The sequence below is a fragment of the Geotrypetes seraphini genome, chromosome 16, assembly GCF_902459505.1.
Source record: "Geotrypetes seraphini chromosome 16, aGeoSer1.1, whole genome shotgun sequence".
In the NCBI taxonomy this organism is placed as follows: domain Eukaryota; kingdom Metazoa; phylum Chordata; class Amphibia; order Gymnophiona; family Dermophiidae; genus Geotrypetes; species Geotrypetes seraphini.
The window spans coordinates 32,524,196-32,537,732 of NC_047099.1; the positions used below are offsets into that span (position 1 = coordinate 32,524,196).

General features: G+C 43.1%; 1 protein-coding gene across 1 annotated transcript; it reads right to left on the reverse strand.

Moving 5' to 3' along the window:
- Nucleotides 1-6,215: 6,215 nt before the first annotated feature.
- Nucleotides 6,216-12,905, reverse strand: LOC117350860 (UDP-GlcNAc:betaGal beta-1,3-N-acetylglucosaminyltransferase 7-like). Its single transcript, XM_033925531.1, has 2 exons — nt 11,845-12,905; nt 6,216-7,240 (listed from the first exon to the last, which is right to left on the reverse strand). Exons 1-2 carry the CDS (start codon nt 12,530-12,532, stop codon nt 6,570-6,572), a joined length of 1,359 nt encoding a protein of 452 aa, XP_033781422.1. The 5' UTR covers nt 12,533-12,905; the 3' UTR covers nt 6,216-6,569.
- Nucleotides 12,906-13,537: the final 632 nt, after the last annotated feature.

Below are 13,537 nucleotides of genomic sequence, written 5' to 3' on the forward strand. Positions count from 1 at the left end.
AATGGGAGGGGATAGGATGGGAGGGTTTTCTATTTAATAATAATAGTTTAGATATTAGGTGTATTACATAATATTCAAGATAGTATAGAATATAAATATGTATTGAAATGTTGTATTTAACGTGTTATATGAAAGTTAATCAAGTGTGTATTTAGAAGTTCCTATGATTTTATCTAATACACTTGTTGTAATATGCAAAAATGAATAAAGAATTTAAAACAAAAAAAAATGTTGCTGGGTATGAAAACTAACAATTTTGGAATTGGGAACTATTAACAAACACTCTATCTTATTTAAGGTATAGATTCAGCTCTGTTTTATTTATTTTTAATTGAATCAGGAGGGCTATTTTACTATGGCAGGTGCAAGTTTATTGCAATACCTATTGGGAGAGTTCTCAATATTTTCTATTGTAGGTTGTCTGTTATCATTCACATCAACGTGCAGTACCTGCTCCTGTTTAATGTAGAAGCACTTAGGCCCTGATTCTACAAAAGACACCTAAGTTAGGTGCTTAGATCTGCGTACCTAGCCAATCTAGATACCTAACTTAATTGGCACTGAATTGAAAGCCTCATTAACCAATTAAAAATGATTTTAAAAATTTAAATTAGCCAGTAGGCGCTTACAACTTCAATGTAGGTGTCTACACCAAGGCACCTACTGGCAAGGAGGCATGGTTAAGGATGAATTTGGGGCAGAGTTTGGGCATGGATTAACTTAGATGCTGGAATTTTAGGCCAAGAAAACCCTGGCTTAATATACTGGTACCTGTCAGCCTTATACAGTATTGCTGTTGGCTTAACCAATGTCAGCAAAGGCCTATGGGACATTATATCGATCTGACTCTAGAATATTAATGCCGCTAAATCCTAAAAGCCCCTGCACAGAATCCACATACCTTAAGTATTCAGACAGCCTGGACTGTTTATCAATAAGATATGTTACTTGAATGGAACAAAGAAGCCAGACACTAATTTCATCTACTATTCCTGTATGTGTCACACTTTCCTTATCATTTAAGGATGTTAGAGAAAGATCCTAGAAAATGTGTATTTAAGAACAATAGATGCTATTTTTAGAACAAGTCTCAGACTTACAAATGAAGGGGTTAAAAGCCCTGTCACACTCTTTCTTTCTCTGGACTCTAGCTCATCCCCTCATCTGCCTCCTGTCTTCCACCTCACCTGTTCAGAGACGCAAAGGAAACGTGTCTTTTCTCTCATTCACAAAAGCAGCTCCATAATAGACTATTTTTCTGTACATTAGTAGCAAGCATATGTTTGGTGCATCTTTCTTCTAGACATTGCATGCCTGTGGTGTTAGTTAAGCTCATTTCTACACAATATATTTTATGCAATCATTCTGGACTGTCATTTTCATTCATTTCACTTCCTGCTGAACTTCATTGAGGGTAGTGAACCCAGGACCTCTTACACACCAATAGACTAGCCAATTGTGGAAGGCACATTTTTACAGTACCTAAGTTGAATTAGGCACAATTCTTCAAGTGGCACCTAACTTCAGACAATTAGTAGGTGCTGTTTTTCTAGGCACCTACTGAATTAGGTGCAGTTATTGAATCTGGCCCTTAGTGCCTCCTATTTAGGAGGTCGTAAATGGTCCCTTATTAACTCTGTGTTATATAAATATCTTGTTTACAACAAAAACAACCTAGGTAATGATTTTTCTAGTTAGTTAAATTATAGCAGCATAGTGGTTGGTTTCTCCAGGAGCTTTTTGAACTCTGGCAGCCCCTGAGCACTGACTGACCCATCCACTACACAATGGTCACATCCCAGGGTCATGGACATCACACTGGAGCCATCAAAGCCCTTTTCATTATCTGCTGGAGACAGACCTGTTTTTACCCAGAACAGTCCCAAGTTAGAGACAATGAATATACCACCCTTGAACTTGTAGGGCTGCAGTGTAACATCACATGTTTTACTTGACAAGAAAGTGACATCTTTGCTGATGGAGACAAATCCCTAACTGTGCATTAAACATAATGGGCAGTATGAGACCAGCAGCCTTCCATACCCAGTTTCTGCTCATGCCATACCCCCCGATGGAAAAAAAGCACACATGCAGTTTACCACATGGTAATTGCTAAATTATCACAAAACACCTTAACATGGCACATTAATCCATATACCTCGACAAAGGTTGCAAGTGCAAATCTGTGGGTTTTGCTAATTTGCACTTGCAACTTAGTTAACAAGCAATTATTAACACTAATTAGAATTTATGCATACTACTTTTTTAAGTGTATTCTCTAAAGTGGTGTGTGTAAATTCTACTATGTGGATCTCAAAAGGAGATGTAGTCAGGGGAGGGGCAAAGGAGTTCCTAAAAGTTATGCACATATATAAAATATACCCAATCAGCACACAATTTAGGCTCTGGCATTTATGACGTGTTTCAACTGGCATAAATAGCTGTGTCTAAATTTTAGTTGGGACAGGCGCTACGTGTATACTGCCTAATTTTGAATACAATTTATAGAATAACGCTAAGCATAGAGTTTTTCAGCACCGATATTTTAGGCAACATAAATAGAATTTCTCTCTAAGTGCTTATTGTAGTGCAAAGGGCAAAAGATTCCCGACAAAAGGTTCTATTCCCCTGGCCGTGAGTTGCTTATAGAAGGATGTCTATTGCATCTTTTGGGTCCGCCTCCTTCCCCAGTGAAATGTATTGCCACCTTCAGTTTTTCTTTCTGTAAGCGAATTGAAGTATCTTTCTGATCTGCTCTGCTTAATTTCATTATTTGGGAGGGGGTTTCTCTATAATTTTTTGAGGCTTTGGTGCTCAGAGGTCCTCTTTTGGGGGCAACTCTGCCTGAAAGAGGGCACAGACTCTCTGGGAGCAGTCTGCTGCTAGCAAAGCAACCCTCAAGTTTACCTGTTTAGCCAGTCTGCACTAACAGTTTTTTGGGAGCTCAGGGTCCATTCCCCTTGTAGCAATCTTGCACCCTGATTTATTAAGGGCTTGAGCACAGGCTGTTTAACCCCAGGGAAAGTCCTTTGGGCTTAAGGGGTCAGCTGCAATTTTTTCTCCCTCCCCCACCACCATTGTGTGCAATCTAGTGGGGGTCAGAGGTCTCAGGCTCGGCCTGACTGGCAGCCTGAAATTCTGTCCAAGGCAGAAAGTCTTCTCTTTTTCACCTCAGCTGCACCAGGGCTGGCAGGCAGGCACCAGCAAAGCACAGTGAGTATAAGCTATTATAGCCTATGAGGAAAATCAAGGGGGGGGGGTGTCTGAATGTACCTGTTTTGGTAGCTTTCAGGGCCAGAGGCAAGGTCCACTTCCAAAAAGCTTTTCCCTGATGTTTTTTCAGAGTTGCTCCCAAGGCCATTTTTGGCACAAGATCGTTGCCACGGTGACCATCTTGGATTTTCCTGATTTGATTCTAAAAGCCTATATATGCCTCAAAACCCGACTTAAATCGATAGAGATGGACTCCCCTTGCTGTTCTACCCTTATATCATGCCAGTTTTGTTCTGGATGGCCAAAGGAGGAATATCCATGTGCTGTTTGCCCCAGCGCATATGGGAGAAGAGGCAGGAATCTAAGAATTTCCTTCTGGAGGCCCAGAATAGCAATGGCACCAAACACAGACATGTGGAAGTGGCAGAGCCCAAGAGCGGTGTTTGAAGTCCCTACTGGGGTCCTCGGGGCCTTCAGCACAAAATTTCACGCCAGACTTTGTTAATCTCATGTGGAAAGCCTACTTGGGGTCCTGTGCTGCCTATGAATGCGCCAATGCTGACTTAGGGGGAGATTCTCGTTCAGAGTGCCTGTGCTTCAGAGAGGAGCCTGGCTCTGGCTAGCTTGACCAGCCTGAGAAAAAAATGGGAGATCTGACTCCATGCCTTTGCTATACCAGGATGCAGAATGAGGCTTCACTCCTGGAAGTTTTGGATTCCCTTTTAGGAACAACTAGTGAAGAGGCAGTGGTGGCTTTTGACCAGGGGGAAGACCCCTCAGTATATCAGCTTCTAAAGTCCACTTTGGTGCTGCATATTATTACAGACTCCCTGAGCCAGTTGAAATTTGATTTGCAGGAGTCAGTGGCCTCACAGTGCATGATCATGAGTGGCACTAATTCTCAGACCATATTTTTTTTCCTGTGCATCCAGACATCTCTGTGCTAGTCACAGATCAGCGAGAAACCTCTGAGGGAGCCTTACGGACAGCTAAGACTATGTCTAGGCTTTACTCAATGGCTCCTGAATTTCAGCAGCTTTTTGTTCAGCTGAAAGTGGATTCCATAGTGGCTCAGGTTACAAAACATACCTTTTTGCCTAGTGAAGGAGGTGTGATGCTAAAGGATGCGCAGGATCAAAAGATAGGACATAGTCTTAAAAAGGCTATTTGAGGCCTTAGCTTTGGGGCTCAAAGTTGCAGCAGCATCCTCTTTGGGACACGAGCATGCCACACCCAATTACATCAGACTTTAGCACATATGTCCTTAGCTGGTTCTAGAGGGGGAAGATTATGTGGCAGATGTCCTGTATGATAAGAGTAATGAGCAAGGTTTCGGCCTATGCTATTTCCGTCTGCAGAATGCTCTGGATCAGGCACTGGGCAGGAGATACAGCCTCCAAAGCTAGGTTGAGCAGACTTCCCTTTAAAAGATAATGCTCTTTGGTAAAGATCTGGATGACCTAATGGCTAGCATGGCGGATCACCGCCCTAAGAAGTTCTCAGCAGACCCCATGTTTCTAGAGGGACCAGTCAGGGTAATTTTCAAGACTCCTGGCAATCTTGATCATACTACGGAGGCTCTCCTCCACCAAAATCCTTTCAGGGATCCAGGTAGAGGTTTGGCAATACCAGACGTCCTCAAGTCTCTGGTGTTAGAGCCAGGGCAGCCTCCAGGAAAATGCAATGCAAGTTCTTGTACAATTTCACTTTTTTCTGGGAATGAATGGGTATTATGCAACTGGCCGCCAGACACTGTAGAAAGCTTCAACTGATTGAAGCCATGACCCTCCCCTCTGCCCAGTAGAATCCAGTTTATGCTTTCTACAAGCCAAGCCTGTAGCTGCTTATTTCTTCTGCTTGTGTTTTCTGACACCTTCCCCCCCCCCCCCCCCCCACAATGATTTTCCCCATAGGGAATAATGGGCTGTACTCACTGTGCTGGTGCCTGCTTGTGTCAGTTTTACTGCAGCCTGACTGAAGGGAAAATAATTTTTAGCCTCAAACTTTTCTGGAGGGATCCAAAACTGGAAATCTTTGGCCTGCCAGTTAGACCAGTACCAACTGTGGACTCGACCCCAATGGATCCTTACATCGCAACAGGGGGAGTGAAAAAAGGTAGCTGGTTCCCTGAAGCCCAAAGTGACTCACACAGGAGCTCCACAGGGGAATGAGCTAGCTCCCAGGGGAATGGTCCCCGAGCCTCCAAACTGCACCAAGCAGGCTGGCTCAGCAGGTACACCTAGGGGTTGGCCTGCAAGCAGCAGACCAGCTATGCAGAGTCTGTGTTCTCTCTCAGGCAGAAAACAAAAGGAATTGACCCCAAAATATCCACAAAGAAGAAAATCCAGAGAAAATCAAAAAAACTCTATGGAGTGACGATGTTCCCAAATGGACTTTATTTGAAAGTATCAAAGTTCCTAAGGTACACTAAAATCATCCACATAAAATAATTCCATCCACATAAAAGTAAATCATCCACATAAGAGCCTTAAAGGACCTAATCCGCTAGGGATACAGGACCCAACATGGTCCGCGTTTCGACAAAAAATCTTCTTCAGGGGTCCCTGGGGGTCCTATAAAGGTGAGTACGTGGGAAACAATTGTGTGTTGAACCGGAAGTGAGACACTGCTTGCATTTGCAATGGAAAGGGCCCTGAAGAAGACTTTTTGTCGAAACGCAGACCGTGTTGGGTCCTGTATCCCTAAAGGACTAGGTCCTTTAAGGCTCTTATGTGGATGATTTACTTTTATGTGGATGATTTACTTTTATGTGGATGGAATTATTTTATGTGGATGATTTTAGTGTACCTTTGGAACTTTGATACTTTCAAATAAAGTCCACTTGGGAACATCATCACTCCACAGAGTTTTTTTGGTTTTCTCTCTCAGGCAGAGTTGCCTCAAATTGGGGACTTCTAGGCACCAAAGCCTCCCAAAAATGGATTAAAAAAATACCTGAAAATAAGAAAAACAGAACACACCTTCTCAGCTTGCTTGCAGAAGTTAAAACTGAAGAGGGCACTATTCTCCACTGGTAAAGGAGGCAGAGCTGAAAGATGTGATTGACACCCTTCTGCAACTGGCTCGCGACTAGAGGATATTCACCTAAAGTACAGACTCCTATGTCCTTGCTACAGAAATGTAATTTTCTACCTAGAAAGTAATAGTGCATCATTTCCTTCTATGAATTAAATAGCGTAAAAGAGTTGCACCATTTTGACCTTAAAAATATAGACTGTACATATTTGGATGCAACACTCTTGAGAAAGAATATGCATACGTTCCAAATGTCAAAGCCTTTAAAATGTTTCTTGGGAAATCCATCAAACTAGGTGTCAGGAGCTGAACAACTGCTTTCAGTGGTTCCATAAAATATTCTCTTGGGTTTTTCTTTTTTTATAAATTATTTTATACAACCAGTCCAGATCCCATTTGTTCCAGTTTTGGACCTCCACAACTACCCTCAGAATCCGGTTTGATGGAAGAAGCAATAGGACCCTCACAATGCCATTGTAGCATTGCTTGAGAAGTTTTATACTTGAAGATGTACCAACCACTAGGCAAAGAAGAATTAAGAGGACTAGGGTCTTCCAGTTCCAAAGTGGTTGAGTCCCTCGCCAAATTTGAAACAAGGTGTATGGTGATATGTCATGTACCACCAAAGTCTCTAGGAATTTGCAGTTCTCCTTGGAAGATTTGGAGACGCAGAAGCGAGCGTCGTGGCGATAAGTCAGGTTTGCTGCCAGCAACAGGAAGCCAAAGTAGACATCATCCAATGGAAAGACAGGTAACACAATGGAGGCATGGAAGAGGGCAGGAATAGAGTCCCCAGGAATGATGAACCCACCACCTGACAAGAAAGTGGGGTATTTCTTCAGTGGGTAGAGCGTCTCTGACACTTTGTACTTGCCCTCGCGCACGACATCAGAGTGCACCATAAGATGCCCATGCACAGTGGTCGAGGAGTTGACAAAATCACTTACATACCTCACCACAGTCAAAGGATTCACAAATTCATCATCATCTCCTGGAATAGAAAAAGAAGAGTATCAGTGAGGTGTCTAAAGTGGTGGTAATGCCTGAGGCATAGGACATAGAACCTGTCACCTTTAGAGTTACATAACTCAAGAGATAGGCTCATACATAGACAGATCTTGTCTACTCTAGGTCTGGGTAGCGTTGAGAACAGGAGTGCAAAAGCTTTTAAGTTTCTCTCCTGTATATCCCATGAGCATCCTAAAGTGGGGGACATATTTTTAAGTACTTATATAGGTATTTCTTTTGTTCTAACAGCTTCTTTTTCAATTAGAACAATGACTGGGATCTGGTGTCATGAACTTACATTATAACTACTCAGGGATTTCCCCCGTTTCATATCCCCTTTCCGGAGCAGTGGAACACCTTTTTTTTTTTTTTTTTTTTTAGGGTACACCACTCCCAGCACTGCCTCCATCTCTATCCTCAGCTCCCTGAAACCTCCCACTCCTCCGACTCCTATCCCCAGCCTCCTTCTCTCTACCCCCAACATCAGGTCCTTCTCCCAGCTCTAGTATCGGCCCCTTTTCTGCTACCTACCCCAGCATCAGATTCCTTCTGCCAGTATAAGCCACCTTATACCATTCCCAACCTTAGATCAACCCCCAGCCCCCTTTTCCCATCCGCCCCTTGTCAGACCCCAGCCCTTGCATCACACCTACTCCAAGCCCCAACTTCTTTTCCCAATTGCCCCCCCCATTGGCCCTCAGCCTTCCCATTCCCAACATTAAACTGGTCTCCTACCCTATTCCCAGCACCAGCCCCTTCTACTTGACTAGCAGCTTTAAATCACCTGCAGAGTGACAGGAGCATGTCCACTGTGCCGCTCTGCCCTTAGCACCCTGCAGTTGTTAAAATCAGAGAACGATTACTTATAATTTCTCAAGAAACAGGAACTAATTGTTCTAATTAGGGTCTGCAGCCAGAGCTAGCTCAGTACAGGCAGAACGATGGCAGTGGAAAGGCAAGCTGCCCTTGTTCTGCTGTAGGTAAGAAAATGGGGCAGTTGGCAGGAACATCCCCCCTTCTGTCCTGAAGCCTGCGTTCCCTTCTAGCTTAAGAACATAAGAGTTGCCCTACTGGAACAGACCGAAGGTCCATCAAACCCAGCATCCTGTTTCCAACAGTGGCCAACCCAGGTCTCAAGTACCTAGCTAGATCCCAAGTAGTAAAACAGATTTTATGCTGCTTATTTCCCCAAGCCATCTTAATAATGGCCTATGAACTTCTCTTCTAGGAAATTAGCCAAACCTTTTTTAAACCCTGCTAAGCTAACTGATTTCATCACATTCTCCAGCAATGAATTCCAGACTAGAGTTTAATTACATGTTGTGTGAAGAAATATTTTCTTAGTTTTAAATCTACTACTTAGTAGCTTCATCGCATTCCCCTTAGTTCTAGTAGTTTTGGAAAAATTCACATCTACCCTTTCCACTCCACTCAGTATTTTATAGACCTCTGTCATATCACCCCTGAGCCATCTCTTTTCTAAGCTGAAGAGCCTTAGCCACTTTATCCTTTCCTCATAGGGAAGTCGTCCCATCCCTTTTATCATTTTTGTTGCCCTTCTCTGTACCTTTTCTAATTCCGCTATATCTTTTGTGAGATATAGTGACCAGAATTGCACACACTATTTGAGGTGCGGCAGTACCGTAGAGTGATACAAGGCATTATAACATTTTCATCTTTGTTTTCCATTCCTTTCCTGATAATTCTTACATTCTATTTGCTTTCTTAGCAGCCGTCTCTCATTGAGCTGAGGATTTCAATGTATCCTCAACGATGACACCTAGATCCTTTATTTTATTATTATTAACTGCCTCACCTGGAGTACTGCATCCAGCACTGGTCGCTGTACATGAAGAAGGACATGGTACTACTCAAAAGGGTCCAGAGAAGAGCAACTAAAATGGTTAAGGGGCTGGAGGAGTTGTACAACGAGAGATTGGAGAAACTGGGCCTCTTCTCCCTTGAAAAGAGGAGACATGATCGAAACGTTCAAGATAATGAAGGGAATAGACTTAGTAGATAAAGACAAAGGTTGTTCACCCTCTCCAAGGTAGGGAGAACGAGAGGGCACTCTCTAAAGTTAAAAGGGGATAGGTTCCGTACAAATGTAAGGAAGTTCTTCTTCACCCAGAGAGTGATAGGAAACTGGAACGCTCTTCTGGAGGCTGTTATAGGGGAAAACACCCTCCAGGGATTCAATACAAAGTTGGACGGGTTCCTATTGAATCGGAACGTAAGCAGGTAGGGCTGGTCTCAGGGCACTGGTCTTTGACCTGGGGGCCACCGCGGGAGCGGACTGCTGGGCACGATGGACCACTGGTATGACCCAGCAGCGGCAAATTCTTATGTTCTTAAGAGAATCACTCAAAGTGGTTTACAATACATTGAATGGTAATCAGGTACTCTTAAATATTTTCTCTAAATCTGTCCTGGCAGGCTTACAATCTAACTGTGGTACCTGGGGTAATCGAGAGTTAAGTGACTTGCCTAGATTCACAAGGAGAAGGCTGGGATCAAACTCACAAGGGTGCTGAGGCAGCCACTCTAACCACCGTCTCCAGGTTCTGATATTGAATATCTGGGTATGTGTAGTCATCCAGACGTTAACTGGACACCAGACAATATTCAGACTGTTGCCTAGTTGTTTTGGCAGATAATGTCCTAACTTTATTCGCTTACTTGAGCAGTTATTGGCTCTGCCTGAACTCCGCCCACAGAGTACCTCTAATCTAGCCTCTCCTGACCAGTTAAACCACTTTGAATATTGGGTCCAATCCAACAGGATTTCTACAATGAATATTTTGCTGCTCTTGTATAACCAAATCCCGGATGTTAGATTACAGGAAGTGACCAGGAAGTGAGAGGAGAGACAAAAGAATACGGCTTAGCTGAGAGAGAGGAGAGATCTTGCAGAATAAATAATAATAATAACTTTATTCTTATATACCGCCAACAATCTTGCGACTTCTAGGCGGTTTACAATAAAGAGAAGTGGTTTACAATAAAGAGAAACTGTAAATACAATAAAGAGAACTGTACATACAGCGAATTAAAGGGTATAGCATTGTACATCTGGTAATTCCAACATTAATAATATTAACAACAGTTTGTGTGCTGCAAGACCAGGAAGTGCCATGCTGCTAACACAAAATTTAGAAATATTCCATGAATTGAATGGTGTGTTCATGGTTAGTGATTAGGGTTGGGGTTTACAATTTACAGGGTCGGGTATGTGATGGTATTATGAGGGGGGCTGGTGTTCTGGTTCGTTACCTAGGTATTTCAAGAACAGGTAGGTTTTTAGGTGTTTCCTGAATTCGCCGTAGTTGTTTGTGTGAGCAATTAGTTTTTCTAAGTCTTTACCCCATGTGGCTGCCTGGTACGATAGCAGTTGTTGATGGTATCTCTTATATTTACACCCTCTAGCCGGAGGGGAGACAAATTTCAGGTGTGTTTTTTCTTTTATAAAGGTCAATAGAAACATTTTATGCAGGTAAGCAGGGGTAAAAGTTTATGAATAGACAGTTTATAGAATGTTCTTTTTCCTATCAGTTCGTAGATACTTTTGTCCAGAGCCCTGACGCAGCCAAAGCGAAACGCGGGCAGCCTTCATCAGCAATGGACAACCAAACAGAATAATGAGCTAAGTACTCTTAAGAATAGCATTTAAGAAGAACAACTGTTTTGAAATCATACAAACACAAGTTAAAATATTTAAACATTTAATTGGAGAGTGGAGGTTAAACCCATGAGGATTGTCCCACAAAAGGTTTGCAGGCTGAGTTGAATAGCTGGCAGCAGCCTGGGATCTGAGGTTTCTCCTCTTACGTATTAGAGCTCCAAAATAGTGAGACTCTATCAGAAAAGAGTAACCATGCTATCACGCTTGCATTTTCAGACTACATTTGAAAGAGTTATCAAGAATTAAAAAGTGCAGAGAGTATTTTTGGTTTTTGAATCGTTATTTTCTCTCACAAAGCCTGTCTACAACAATTGCTTGGTAACTGAAACATCTCTCAGACTACATTGCCCATAATGCTTATTTCACATGGCCTGGCAGGAAATAACTATAGCAGTAAGGTCTTAAGACAATACTGAATTACATAAGGCATATCCAGAGCCCTGTTACACCAGTGCAAGGCTGCAGGAGGCATAGCAAATATACATGAGATCTATTTGCATACAATGGAGGCAGCGTATGCAAATAGATTGAATCCATATTCGTTGGGGAACTCCTGAAAACTTGATTGGGTTGTGGCCCTCAAGGACTGTGATTAGACGCCTAAACTAAATGTGTAGCAGTGTACACATTGCACTTACAGTCAGCCTCACTGACTATACATATCATTTTAAAATAGCATGGATAATAAAGTACTGAATATCAGGCCCAAAATTTAAAGGGCCACTTGAACTCCACTGGAAAACAGAGTATGGACCATAAAATTGGAATATGAACATAACATCCTGATGACTGACCAGATGAAGGAGGTATAAGAGATAATTTCCCATCCAAATAAACCCCTTAATCCCCGCTTCAGCGCTCACAGAAATATGAGTACCATCCCAAACACACTAGGGTCTCCATACCTTTAAAAATAAACTCAGCTTCCTGGCAGTTGTAGTATAGCCACTCCATGAAACACCGCTCTTTCAGAGACAGATTGTGGTGGCTCTCCTCAAAATCCCACAGTAGAATGTCATGGAAATCCATGTCCTCCTCTGTCACAAGATCAGTATGTTCCGTGTTCTTAGACATAGCCATGAGGAAGATGGACTTTACCAGCATGCTATCGATTTCCCACATTCTAGCCCAGGTCTTTCGGCTGGCTGCCCTCCTCTGGAAGGACTTTGGATGAGACTTGATGGCCAAGAGAAGGAGTGGCTTCCCCCAGGTCTGCTGACAAAAACCAGCCTGGTCGATGACAAGAGAGCAGTGGTAGCTCTGAAGGTAAGGGAACTCCAGCTGATACTGACTGAGGTTCATCTGGTAGGTAAAATTGCTGTCAGTCAGAGTGATGGATTGTCGAACCATTGAAAGATTTGTTTCTAAAGCCAAATACAGTTTTTTTGGCTCTCTCCAGAATTTGTAGCTGAAATTCCTAGATCTGGTGTCCAGTATTGCCTGTTCAATACTCTTCTGAAAAGGATAAAGCTCTCTGTATTCATTCCAGGCCATTAGAGAAGTTATGCAGAACAAGATGGCCAGGATGAAGATAACGGGGAGAAACAGAACATTCTTAATGAGTATCAGTCTGCCTTTCTTCATGGTTCTCATTTCTGAGAGAGGAGAAAAAATAAAGACAAGGGTCTTCCATAAGAAATATTAATGGTTAGCAAGTTTCTCCCGTCACCATCGCCACCACCAGAATGAAGAAAACAAGCAATGAAGAAAGTGTAGCCCTTGGCCTCCTATAGTACCATATGGCTAGTTATATGCACAGGAGGCAGACCAGAACACCACCATCAGGTAAAAGGAGAGTAAATATAAGATTACCAGACATCTGGGAAAACCCGGACATGTCCTTTTTGTAGAGTGGAGTTTCCAAAACCCGACAGTTTGTCCGGGTTTTGGAAAGCCCCGATGAGCTGTGGCTGCATCTGGGGGGTCTCTGAGCATGCATGGATGTCACACATATCCGCGTATGCTAGAGGCCCTCCAGAAACGGCCAGAGCTCATTGGGGAAAAAGAGGTTTTGAGGGGGCAGGGCTGGGGTAGAATGGGGCAGGACTTGAGGCAGAACTGGGTGGGGCTAGAGGCAGAACTGGGTGGGGCTAGAGGTAGAACAAGGTGGGATTGGGGGTGGAGCAGGGCAGGGCCAAGCGCCTGGGTTCATGAGTCTCCAAATATGGTAACCCTAAGCAAACAGGCCAAATAGAAATTCCCCCTTCAGCAGTATATTCGTGGTTCTAGGACATTGATCCTCAGAGCTAATGTATAGAAGTAGCCAGCTGCTTAGAAAAATTCTCTGCCAGCTCCTACAAAGCTCACTGTTGCTATGACATCAGAGGCCTGCCTGCTGAATCTCTGCACTTAGACAGATTCAGTAAACACAGAGACAGATTCAGGGAACACAGGAATTCCCCTCCTCACTCCACTCTGAAAGTAGCCCGGTGGTTAGTGCATTGTTCTAACAATGAGGGAAGCCTGGGACAAAACCCACTGCTGCTGCTTGTGATCTTTTCACTTCATTCTCAATTGCCTCAAGTACAAATTTAGATTATAAGCCCTCCAGTGATGTAGCTCACCTTGAGGTACTACTGCAAAGGTGTCAGTAAAGTC

What these genes read in the sequence shown, in the direction of transcription:
- LOC117350860 (XM_033925531.1), bottom strand. Translation starts at nt 12,532, where the DNA reads ATGAGAACCATGAAGAAAGGCAGACTGATACTCATTAAGAATGTTCTG. An exon ending in AGCTGAGTTTATTTTTAAAG is followed by an intron (nt 7,241 to 11,844) that starts GTATGGAGACCC and finishes TTTCTATTCCAG; the next exon opens with GAGATGATGATGAATTTGTG.